The sequence below is a fragment of the Macaca thibetana genome, chromosome 4, assembly GCF_024542745.1.
Source record: "Macaca thibetana thibetana isolate TM-01 chromosome 4, ASM2454274v1, whole genome shotgun sequence".
In the NCBI taxonomy this organism is placed as follows: domain Eukaryota; kingdom Metazoa; phylum Chordata; class Mammalia; order Primates; family Cercopithecidae; genus Macaca; species Macaca thibetana.
In genome coordinates, this window is record NC_065581.1 from 140,281,904 (window position 1) to 140,295,668 (window position 13,765).

The window sequence follows — 13,765 nt, forward strand, 5'->3', positions numbered from 1 at the left end:
GGTAAAAGCTCACTAAGAGAGAAGCAATGTTTATAAATAAATAAGATAAAATTTTGTTTCATTTAGAATACTAATTAAAATAATGAATTAACAGATTATCAAACCTTGCCTAGATTAGCAAATTTAACAAAGACATAATCATTTAAAACTCACCAGTGTAAGTACAAAATTTTCTTTAAAAATTAGCAGCAAGAAAAGAGACTATCATGTATTATAGTTTAAGATATTGTAATTTAAGATATAATTTAGAGATAAATTACAAATCATTTGATAAGGGGAAAGTCATCCCATAAACACAATTAGGTTAGATGGTTTCAATTTGGAAAAATATTACTTCAGGTACCCAATGCATAATAAACACTAAAATAAATTATGGTTGGATTAAAGAGTTAAAATATTAAAAAATCAAATAGTTAAAAGAAAGGAAGAAAATTGATCTTTTAATCAAACTTCTGAATAAATGACTTTTTAAACTTAGAAGCAACATGTTTACAAAAGATATACAAAGATATGTAAATATGTAAAAATATGTATTTATATCATATATGTGCTTGCGTATGTGACCACAAAGAAAGAGAATAATTTGGTCAAACAAAAATAAAAAAAATTAAACAATACATATGCAAATCAATTAAGTAAAAAAAAACAAAAACAAAAACAAAAAAACAAAACCTACCACTCAAATAAAAAGGAAGAAACAGAAAATAGGGAAAATGTGGAGAAAATAATGCCAGAAGTGGAATTTAAATATCTAAATAAAGAGCTCATATAATTTGATAATAAAAATATGCACCAAATTTCTATCTGATGTTATATCACCTTGATAAACAAATCATCTGAAAATCAAAATATGCACCCACATAAATGGGCAAAGGGTATGAACAGAAAATTTTAAAAGGGAGCATTACAAACTCAAAAATACATGAATTTATATTCAGCTTACAAGCAAACAGGAAAATATAAAATATAAGAAAAAATACTTTAAAATTATTAAATTAATATTTAAAAAGCACTTAAAATGCCAACAAATGCTCATACTGAAACATGTCCTCAAACTTTCTAGGTGGAATTATAAATTGATTCATTCCTTTTAGAAAGCAAATTGCCAATATGTGCTAAATACTAAAAACTTGGATATTCTTTAACCCAATCATTCTACCTTTATAAATATATCCTTTCAAAGGTATAAAATATGGAAAAAAATTCTAGATGAATATCATCCACACATTATTTATAATACACAATTATTTTTTATTCCCAGAACAAACCAAGCAAGCCTTGGTATCCAATAGTGGAGGAATATTTAAGCAAGTGTTATACAGTTCATAGTTAATGAAATACATGTTTTGAAAACTATTTAGTAATATGAGAAATGTTTGCAATGTTAGGTGAAAATACTAATGATATTAAATTATTTGAACATCACAACTAAAGCTTTTTAAAAAGCCATTTAAATAGGGTGAAAGACCAAGGGCACACAATAAGATGTTAGGAGTGAGTATACTGGAGCAGCAGAATTCTGGGTGAATATTTTCCCTCTCTTTTCCAAATTTCTATCTGATGTTATATCACCTTGATAAATAAATCATCTGAAAATCAAAATATGGTTGGGCGCGGTGGCTCCTACCTGTAATCCCAGCACTTTGGGAGGCTGAGGCAGGTGGATCACTTGAGGTCAGGAGTTTGAGACCAACCTGGCCACAATGGTGAAACCCTGTCTCTACTTAAAAAACAATTTTTTTTTTTTTTCCAGGCATGGTGGCTCATGCCTGTAATCCCAGCTACTTGGGAGGCTGAGGCATGAGAATTGCTTGAGCCTGGGAGGCGGAGGTCGCAGTGAGCCGAGATAGTGCCATTGTACTCCAGGCTGGGGAACAGAGCGAGACTCTGTCTCAAAATAAATAAATAACAATATTTACTAAAATTATGAACTAATTTAAAACATATACCTATAGTAGCGTACAAATGTATATACTTTCATAACAAAATTGTAAATACATTTGGTTTTCATGATTGAAAGCTTTATATGAAAATATGTGATAATTGTTTACCTGGAGGCATTATGTGAGAACTTCTTCATTTCTTTTTCACAAATTCCTATCATCTTCCTACTTTATATTTAAAAATGGTAAAAGATATATTTATGAAAAGAAAGCCTTACAGTATAAAACAAAAATCAGTTCACTGAGTAACACCTCCTCACGGGTTTCTGTTATAACAATAGAAATGTTTCATGGGGCAAAACGTATTTTAAGGTCCAACAAAAAAGGTAAAGTTTTAAAGTCACGCTTAAGAGAGAAAGAAAAATGAAACCATTTATACTCCAAATAAATCATAAAATATGACTTAGACAGAAACTTCATAGAACCCAAATCCCACCAGAAAGTAGGCTCTCCGCTACAATGTAATAATGTCAACTAATTCCATGGGTCTTTTCCTTTCAGCTATTTAAAAGGTAATCCCTTTTAAAGCCCTGACCTTTTAGCTACTACTTCAAAAGGGAACCAACATTTATGCTTTCTCTTAACAGTTTATCTACATTTGTTACAACTGTGGGAAGGTGTTAGAGTAATCAGTAAATTCCCCATGGTTGGCTTCTTTTTCTTTCCTTACATTATAGTCCATTTAAGGTTGGGTTAACAGATTACAGTAATAAATGTATATATTTTGTGTGACATCAGTTTATTCAGAATTTCCCCAATGTATAATGCTGTAGTGGTGTTCATTCCAAATCCAGCTGTAGAACCAGGCTAACTTGTAATTGTTTTTACAGCTTTCCAAAGGATATAAAGTGTACTTACGAATAACTGTTAAGTAGAATAACTTAACAGTACTCTAAGTCCCTATTGGTCTTTGTTTTGTTTGAAACTGAGCAGTAGCTTTGAATAAACTAAAAACGAAAGAGAAAGGGGGGAAAGGCCTCATTTTCTAGTTGTTCTTTAATGGAATGAAAAATGAGAGCACTGAGCAACTGATGCAGTGATCTGAAATAGCCCAAAACAAAATGGGTGACTGTGGATGAATTTGCCTTCTACCAGGAAAACAAAGAGAACTTTAGGCCAAATATCTTTAGACATCACTTCTATTAGAAAGCCAGGTCATGTAAACTATTGCAAAATTTCTTCCAATTGCTAAAAATGTAACACGTTATTTCATACAATACTTTTTCCTTACTATATTTATAAACTAGTATGTGAATTTGGTATAGTAAATCTGTACATTTATTATTATTATGGTCATTTATAGGCTTAGAATATACTTTTACTTCTAATTGTATTCATAATTATTGAATTTTAAATTTTTTGGCAACAAGTTTCATTTATCTGGTGATAAGTCTCCAAGAAGTAATTGCAGAATTGTGCTTAAAAGATAATTAGGCCAATTTAGAGATTCTTTCCAAAAATAAATTTGGCAAACGGTAGAAACCACATATGGCAAAGTGTACATGAACATATGATTTTCTAAAGCAAGATTTTTTAAAACTTTCAAACTTCAACAGAACCCTATACTATAACTATCAAATGCAAAGTTTTCTGGTTGAATTTACTGGCTGACTTCCCCATAGGAGAGTCTTCCCTCGCTGTTTACTTGGCTAACTTTGAACACATCTAGGTCTGAGCTCAAAGTGCCTGCTAAGTCTTCATTACTTGCGTGATTATCAAAAGAAAGATGAAAAGTGGGATTCATAAAATCCCTAAGTCCTGATTTTAGCTATGAGCTTTTATTTCACCAGATTTGCAAAAAAGCAAAACAATCAGTTCAATTTAATATAATTTTTTAAGTGATCAGCAATGTCACCAAGGAAAGAAAAGCAAGATTGCAAGGATTCAAAACCTATGTAATTGAGAAGTAATTATAGTACATGTGGCAGACTAGAAATAATACTTTTATATCACTTTTATGCTATATTTTTCCTATAAAGTACATCCTCATTTTTAAATGTAATATAAGGACTCCAGTATCTTAAGTCAATATTTATATGTGGCCTCCTTAAATTTTGAAGGGTAATGCAAATAATAAGAATATACATTGTTTATCTATAAAAATTTTCAGTTTAATTATATAATTACTTTTCTAAAATAAAAAAGCAAATACTCTTTTTCTACATACCTGCATTAAGACAGTTATAATTTGCTTCAATATTGTAAATATTGTTCAGTCATATCCAGATGTACATGTTTTTTCTTTTCCTCCTAAAAGTTATCTCACCTTGCACTTTGGACACTTCTGGGCATTCCTCTGCCCATGCTCAATTTCGCTGGCCCAGTGACGCAACAATTTGTCTCCTTTTTTGTACTCCTTGCAGTTAACACCTTCATGCCAAGGAGAGTGGCACTTAAAACACCAGACGAATTGGCAGGTAGGGCACTGGATCTGTGTAAGAAAAAAATCATATTAATTACTAGTGGACATACTGAAAGTGTCTAAAAGGGTAAGAAGGTGATGCTTGGGGAAATTAGCTAAAAGTTTATAATTTAAAATGCCTCCCCATCTATAAGACCAAAACTACACTAAGATATGAATACTCTGTTACTAGGGGAAAGAATTGCTTTGGCGAGGATGACTTGGCTATTTGTAGGCTGTCCTGGAGTTAAACATTTGATTCTGGAAACCAATTTAGCTTTAGGAAAATCTCCCAGATTTTAAGTGCAATCTCCCAGATTGAACCTGAAGGCTCACAAGGCCCCAAATCCACACACTCAGGCTGCCCTTTAATTCACCTTTCCCTTGAACGAATTACCCAGCCGTTTCCATTGTCTTCTTAAGAATGGCTTATTTCATTTTATTTTTTAAAAGCCCCACAGATGCTTCATCAAATAAAAAACACAGTAGCAGTCTGGGTGCAGTGGCTTATGCCTGTAATCCTAGCACTTTGGGAGGCTGAGGCGGGTGGATCACTTGAGGTCAGGAGTTACAGACCAGCCTGGCCAACATGGTGAAACCCCACCTCTACTAAAAATACAAAAATTAGGTGGGCATGTTGGTGCATGCTTGTAATCCCAGCTACTCAGGAGGATGACACGAGACATGAGAATCTCTTGAACCCAGCAGAGGTTGCAGTTGAGCCGAGATCGTGCCACTGCACTCCAGCCTGGGCTACAGTGAGACTCTGTCTCAAAACAACAACAACAACAACAACAAAAACACAGTAAGAAACTGCTAGAACAGCATTTGCTATGAAGCAGCATCTAAAATAATGGATACTCCTGGTGTGCTACCAATGTAAGGGAGGCTAATTATAAAAATAATGCAAAGCATTCTATTATTAGAAATATATCAATATAGTGGCCCTGTGGCCTGTACTTAGAAAACCATCAGAAACGGGCCTTCATATTTCACTATGTGGAGGGTATATGACAGTGCACGTGTAAGTTTAGTAAGAATATGTCTTCTGCTTGACATGGAAGATATTTTATCTGACTTCCTTTATTTTGAATGATAGTGGAATATTCCATTCATACACATTATTTCCACTCCTAACTCTCTAAAAGCATATGAGTATAGCCTGACTTAACAGAGCCTCATGTGATTACAATGGATTATAAATTGCCTCATTATGAATTATATTTATAACTGACCACTCTCTTTGCTCCTCTATGTCACGTCACTGCAGCACATGTGAATTTGCTGACTACATTTTAAAGGTTAGAATTTCCTTTGGTAAACTATACACAATATTGTCACTTAATTTTTTGGAAAACAACTTTTTTGACAATGGAGGTTCTACTATATAGATTAATTAGCTGAGTGGCAATTACAATCACAGCTCTTCTGTTAACAACTCAAAGCACTGTAATTTTCACTTATGTCAAGAATGGATAATGCTCTTCCTGTGAAAATATGAAGTAAAAGTACTTTTGTTATTAACTTTATGTAAAAATGGCATTCTGTCATAAGGCTTAAAAGATTTTCATGTTTATTTATTTATTAAAATTCTGTTCAATGGTAATATCTATGCTTAATATGTTACATGCATTATTTATTTTCATCCTCAAAATAATGCTGGAAGGTAGATATGAACATCATCAGTTTACAGATGATGAAAATGAGACTCAGATAGATTAAATCACTTGCTGAAGGTAACACAGAAAATATGTGTTAAGAAGGAATTTAAACGTAAGTTTGTCTGGCTCCACATTTAGCATACTTTTCACTATACTTCTTATACCAAACGGCATTTGTTCTTTGACAACTGGCAACTTAAAAATGTAGTAGTCAAAGATGGTCATGTCATTAAACTATTCAATAAGTCAGAATTCCACATGATTATCAAGATAAGGTGAACTTTGAAAATTCTTTTCAAGATCTACTCTATACAAATTGAGAAACTACTTGGTTTAACTAAAAAAATTTAAAAAAAAAGGATGCTACTATTTAGTTATTTAAAATAACTGTTTTTTTCCTTTTTGATCATTACAATTAAAATAAATCATTTTTAAAAGACAACAAGTTGAAGTAGATGAGATTCAGCTAAGAAAACAATATAAAATGTTTACTTCCAAAATGTTTACTTCCATTTGTCATTGAGCAATGAAGACTAGATGTAAATATCACATGGAGCCTTCCTTTTGAATGTAATGAATGAAATGAGGAAAGTAGGAAAAAATTGCTTTTCCTTAGGCATCTACCATTAAGTCAGAAGACCTGAATAGTTAATTTAGTTATTTTCTACTGGACGTTATTCATAATTCTGAATCACTAGATTCTAGCATCATTAAATAAACTTTTTGAAAAGATCTCTCTAGTTTTTAACCAGTCTTAGATTATATTTATGAAATATTAGAATGAATGTAAAGATGCTTTGAAACTGGGATTCGCTCTATAAATTCGCTCTGACATTGAATGGCTCAAAGATCTTTGTGAATAAGTGCTGAACTATCACATTTGTGAATCTCTAATGAAGACAATTACAGCAATGCATGATTCTCCTAAGGCACCAGAATAATAAAGAATCTGTCGTGTTGTTTCCACCCTGGGACTCTGGCTCATAATAAACAACTAAGTCCTACTGCAGATCCTATTGCAAATCCTCACCAACAGCACAGACTTAGTGGGAAACTGTGACCAAAGTTATGGGGCAGGCTCTCAAGTGAATATGAATAAGTTAAATTCATACTGGATTGCTATCTCTCACTGAAAACATCAAAATCACTATTTGCTTGGGATTAAAATCATAAAAAGGACTAACAGCCAACTCCAACAACTTGGGTATTAAAAGACTACATGTGAAATTGTCCCAGATTTTTTGTTCTGAAGATGCCTCATTCATTTTGAACTTAATCACATTCAAAATTGGCCTTATGTAAACACATACAGACATCAACACTGCATCTTCCTCCACTCTTTTATTTACAGTTATTCTTCCACATGAAATGCTATCTCACAACCATAGACCCACCACATGGAGTGCCTGCCTTCTTAGTAATTACAGTCACACAGAAGTCGTCCTGCCCTGTTCTTGTGGCTCAAAGTGTGATTGCAGGGCCAGAAACATGAGTATCATCTGAGAACTTGGTGAATTCATGAATCCTTAGACCTTAGAGCCAAAAGTGCTCATTTTCACAAGGTCCGAAGGTGATTCGTATGCATCCTAAAGTTTGAGAGGCTCTGCTTTATACCATGTGACTCCATCGCTCAGACCACAATTTATTGGACCAGGAATGAGTCCCTAAGCCAAAAACACGTATCCACTAGTTGGCAAGCTGCCTAAGCGGTGGCATGAGCTTTGTGTAGCGGGGGTGCTCATTGTTGAATGGAGATTAGCCAAGATAGATTTTTCTCTCTTGAGGAGTGTCATGGAGATACAAAGGATGCCTTCATGGAGGAAAAGACAGAGAAGAGCTAAGTGACTACAATGCAGACCACTGAAGAAGGACACAGACATTGACTTTTGGTGAGATGACAGACGGGCTCTCACACTACCAGAGCTTGTGTCTGATTCTCTATGAGGCCTGCCTGGGCAGCTGCGGAGAGTATTTTCCTGCCCTTCCTACTCCCCATGGAGCCTTACAGTAAACCTCACTAATTGAGGTAGCCCAAGAAACAGCACATTTCTGCTTCTGGTAACTGGGAGAGTCCAATGAATTACATCTACTAAAATCTTATCTTGATCAAATGCTCCTTTCTTCAAGTTGTCTTCCCTATTCCTTGCAACTAGATTCAGTACCTTTCTTATGGAACTTCCATTAGGGATGTAGATGTCTAATCTCTCCAACAGCCCACAAGTTCACTCCTCAGTGAACTGTGTTTGTCAAAGGCTTTGTCTCATGTAAAATGAATGATTTTGCACACAGTTTGGATACCACGTATCAGTTAACATTAAATGAATACAAAGAAAAACCAACATATCTAATTTATGACTAGCGGCTGAGATGGTATTACTAATTCCTATATTATCAGATGATGTTTACTAAACACATTATCCTAATGAACTTTTACTGAACACTATGATCAATGCACAAACTCTTCTAAAAGAGGCAAGCAGGGCTTCAAGTGCTTCAAGAATCAAGTTATCAAAGCTAAGAATCTTGATTAGCTTTCTCCAGAATCCACAAAAGATAAAAGAACTTTACATTAGATTTTTGACTTTTGAATACCCTTAGTTTTACCAGAAATCTGTGCTATACTGAGATGAAAGTACACCAACTCACCTGCCCTAGGAAAATGGCATTTTCTCCTGATAATTCATCAAGTCAAGTAAGGAAACAACCCACAAAATAAAAACAGTGTCTAAAACCAAAGAAAACCCCAGATCATTATTTTCCTGCTTAAATGCTAGACACCCCTATACACATCATTATTTCAAATAAATCACAAAATCTTTACTTATCAAATTCAAAATACTAGACAACACCCATGTGTAAAGTAGCACTGCAAATATAAGAGCTAATTCAGTTTTCCAAAAAGGATTGCTTTACTAGAACCTCAGGTTCAGATTCCCACTAATGAAACACATTTATCAATTCATTTTCCCATTCAACAAATATTTATTGGGCACCTTCAGGTAGCAGGAACTGCCTATGTTGATTGCATGCAGAAAGAAATGAAAATACTTGTCCTTAAGGAACTTACTGGGCTCTGACAGATATAAACCAAAAGAGCTAGAAAGGCATATAGTAACTGCTAGAATAGAAGCTAGGACAAGTGGGTGCCAGGGAAACAGGCTTCAGTGAAGGCTGGAACATAAGCGTTCAGAGAGAATGTGACCTTCAACAATGAGTAGAATGTTACCGAGACAAGTGTTGAGGTAACACTTTGGGTAGAGGGTCCATCCTGAGCCACCACACAGAGGCCCAAGAGCACATGATGCACTGGGGAAACAGCAAGTGTTCTAATGTAGCCTGAACAGAGATGTCACTTCAGCTAGCTCAACTTTGATCCTTGCTAAGTGTACAATAAACAGAGCCAGTAAGTTCCTATAATCCTGGCATGTCCCCCAAAATATACCATGGTCCAGAAACTCTGCATAGGAAACACGTAAAAATCATGGCTGTCAGATTCGGGTATGTCCTAAAGAAATGAACCAAAATGGTAAATAACTGGGAAATCTTGTAGTTATTAGTTATAAAAATGTTTTAAAAACTGAAGATGCTTTTCTTGAAGATGAGATGTGGAGAGGTACAGCATGTTATAGAGAGGAGAAAATGAGTCTTGATGCATGGCTTCAAATACTTTTAAGGAAGCACTGTTCGCTCCCTTATAACATCAAATCCTAAAGCCAGATTGTGGCTTTGGAAAGAAAGGGTGGCAATGGAAAGAAATTCTCCATATGGGAAAATAAACTTTTGACTTCTTGCCTTGATCTTACTCCCTGAGATTTCATTGCCTACTTGGGGAGCTCTCCATGCATGGAAATGCCAGTAACATACAGCCTTCATGAGGCACTGCACCCTTGAACACAGTGCGAATGTGGCCAAGTGATCCTTGCCTTAGTTTCTCACAGCACAGCTAAAACTAAGCTGGAAAGGGAAAGAGAAACTTTCCTAAAGGCTGAGGACCAACAGCAGACCAAAATAAAACAAACAAACAAAACCACACACACACACACACACACAAAATGTAGAGTAACACATGACAAGGTAAGCTATATTGAGATATGGTGCCTATTTATGTAAATAACCTTACTGAACTCCCTCAATACTGATTTCCTTTTACATATGCAACACAATTATTTATTGCACAATGCATTCACCTCAATACTAGCTTTTATGTTCAAGCCAGACTCATGCATTTTTTTGGACAGCATGTTGGAACTTGAGAATGGGGGTTGTTTGAAAAAGTACTCTCTCCCTAATTTGAAAATCACTATTCCATATTAGTCTGTCTTGCTCCTACCACCTGGAAACACCTTAGGCATTTACAGACTCTTCCTGTAAACACAGAGAGCAAAGCCCAGAGAAGCATTTGTCTGGGTCTATTTCTTGTCTGAGGACCCACTTCTTCACTGGTGAATACAAAGGGTACTGGAAAATTCTTCCCTGATTTGCATAGCCCAAAGTCCTGGCCAGAAAAATGTGGTATCATATTGTTTTGAACAAGATGTCCTGTTCTGAACACAACAGCATCAGGATGACATCTCACAAGAGGTACTCACATAAAGCAGCAAGAGGTCCATTGTGTTACAGTGTACAAAAGGAAATGGGAATATTTTCTGTGAGGAATAAGTGAAGGCAGGAGGGAAGCATACCTTAGCCCAAAGCTAACAATGAATTCTTTCAAATCTGAGGTTTTTGAAAATGTAAAGGAATGATTTATTAACAACAAGTTCCTTAACAAAAGCAGTGTTCAGAGTCTGCATGGCCAACTGGTAGGCATATTGTAGAGGGGATCTGTGAACTGTGTACACAGCACCAGCAGATTATCTTACAAATCTAAGTAGGTAAATATGGAAAAGTAGTACTACAGAGAGTGGTAGATAAAAAATGTAAGGTCTTCACTTCATTTCTTTCAGAATATCTTCCAGACCATTTTATAATGAACACCACACTTGGTCTACTTTAACACACTAACACGGGGGCCATCAGAGAGAGACGATTCTTCACTTGTTCATTGTGCTAAAGACCCAATGACAATGGGATAAAGTGAAAACAGTTCTTAGTACCACTGCAGGTCAATTTATCCTAGCTGCAAGATTTGATTATTACTATAGTTTTTTTTTGTATGTTTGTTTGTTTTTAAGGTGAAGTGTAGGCTAAAATATCAGATAAAGCTCAACATTTGGCTGTTAGAAGTTCAAGCACAAGTTAAAAACCTCTAAAAAATATTGTGTCTAATTTATGCATCAAAAAAGCAAACAAAGAACAGCCTTAGCAAAACACTTCATTAGTAACTGGAGAAAGAAATGCTAATATAATTTAGTAGGCTTGCATCATAGCTGAGTGTTACACATTTTTTCAAGGGTAATGTATGTAACACACACTTTGTTTACACTGGCGTCTATCAACAGGGCTAGACAACTTTGTCTTTATCTGCCTCATAAATCTATGCCAACAACAACCATTTAAGAAACTACACTTTTTTTTCTATCGGCTCCTGACATGAGTGATATATTAATCCCAAGAGAAATCAGTGTGTGTCGTAAGCTACCCTAACCTTGTAGGGAAGATGCACAACCAGAGTCTCCATTTGTAAACACTGTCAACTTAAAGTGATGGTGTCAGGGAAAACCGGAACAAAACAGCATACTAATTACATGTTCATGGGAAAACTTTACACATTTTTACATATGGGAAACAGTTCTCAAGTCATCTTTACCAGAAGGAAGATTAAGCACGTTTTAAAGTACACCTGTTCTCAACAACCGATTCATTTGACTGTATTCTTAAAGCCCTTAGAAAATTCTTTTACCACATGAGAAAATATTTGTTTAGTGTTTATAAAAGGTAATTTCTACTCAGAGGATTTATAAGAAAGAAAAAAAGACAGCTAGAGAACTAAGGTAAGAACACAGACAGAATTTCTCCAGGGAATTTTATTGGTTTTTTTCTTTCACCTGGTGGTAAAAGATGCGTCAAACATGCCATTATATAAATTATCAAGATTCTGCTTAACATTTGTGGGAAGAAGAGTGGGGATTATTAGTCTTGTCTGAAGAAAACCAACAAGAGAATTACCTCTAACATCTTTTCTAACATGCTGATGAGCATGACCTTCAACTCTTTCTCCAAATCGATATGAAAAGGGGGATCATTTCTTAAGTCTACACTTGGAATAAGAATGAAACCTAGAATTGCACCTACCTCAGTAAAACTTGTATGAGTAAAATAACTACTTTTAATCCTTTAGACGTCTCTCCTCTCTTCCATAAAGAACTGCTATCACCTCCTCTATCTCCCAAAGAATATTTTTTTCATTTTCGTAAGTTCAATGACCATCCCCTTCACTGCCCCCAATATTGATGACTTCCAGCAAATTACTCCTGAGTCATGTTTTCTAGACATCTCTTTGATGCCCTAACGGGTCTTCAAACTTAACACTGTCAACATATTTCAAACTAAATTAATTTTCCATTTCCCAAACCTGCTCCTCCTCTTCCAGACATAGTCAATTTTACCCCTCCTTTCTGCCCATTGTCCACCACTCACCCCATGTTTTACTTCAACTATATTCTTTTTTACTCCCCCATGCCCTTCTCAGTACCCAGGGTTGCTCATTCTGCTCTCTTTGCCTAATAATAATAACAATCATAATCCTTTCCAGTATGTATCATACATGGTGCTAAGCAATTTATATGTGTGATCTCATTTAATTCTTACTACATTCTTATGACATAGGTACTATTACTATCCCCAGTTAAAGACGTGGAAACGATACTCAAGGTGACAGAGCTAATATGTGACAGGCTGAGAGTTTAATTCCAGTTTGAAAGCAGTGCTCTGACCTGCCTTTTCCACCTTGGTAAATGCAACATCTCAAGGCTTAATGTGTTTACTCTTACACGAATTCTTCAACAAATATATTTTGAGTGCACCCTCTACCAGACATAGTGCTTGACACAGGTTATCAGCAGTGAATGAAGTGAATTTGGACCTGGACTCCTAGAGACCAGTTAGAAAGAAAAACTTAAAGCAAATAACCACAAACATATATCATAAAATCCCAGGTGATAATTGCTATAGTGAAAAGCTTTCGGTGTGGGTGATTTGTTTGTCTCCAGGCATCACATGAGGACATTAGAGTCACAACTTCAACATTTTTTATTTCTCCATCATTAACTTGTTCTCTTATTGATATGTGGTTGCTGTTGCACTGATAAATTATAGGAACTATTCAGGTTAGAAATTAGATTTCTAGTTGGAAATTGAAGTCAATTTTGTAGAAATGGAATGGTAAGCCTTTTTGGCATCATGACAAGTGTTTTAGGGAGAGGAAGACAGAAATACTATGAGTGAAAAAGTGAGACTGGATTTGACAAAAGGCAAGGTTGTCTGAATGTAAATCTCTCAATTCACAAATGCACTTGTTCTATTTGATATAGTATGAGTTTGACAATGTTCAGAACATAATATAAAGCTCTATTTACTCAAATTTTTGCCAGAAGGGAATTGTTGGGTGTTGGGCCTAGAAGGATAAATGGACAGGTAGGAGCTCTAGTTACTGCTTATTGTTATATTCTTTTTACCCTTTATCCACCTGCCGAGTACAAACAATTTGACAAGTGGTCTTTACAAAAATTAAAACCCCCAGATATGATATTTTAAGTCTCAAACTTCATGTGAGAAGCACTAACGCAGCTATAAAACAGTTATAATATTTTCAAACAGCT

General features: G+C 35.1%; 1 protein-coding gene across 1 annotated transcript in view; it reads right to left on the reverse strand.

Annotated features, from left to right (window-relative positions):
• The window catches only part of RNF217 (ring finger protein 217), a 131,120-nt gene that overhangs the window by 24,248 nt on the left and 93,107 nt on the right, over positions 1-13,765 (reverse strand). The window contains exon 3 of the mRNA XM_050788706.1: positions 4,210-4,374. Within this exon, the coding sequence (XP_050644663.1) occupies positions 4,210-4,374 (165 nt within the window). The remainder of the gene's footprint in view (positions 1-4,209; positions 4,375-13,765) is intronic.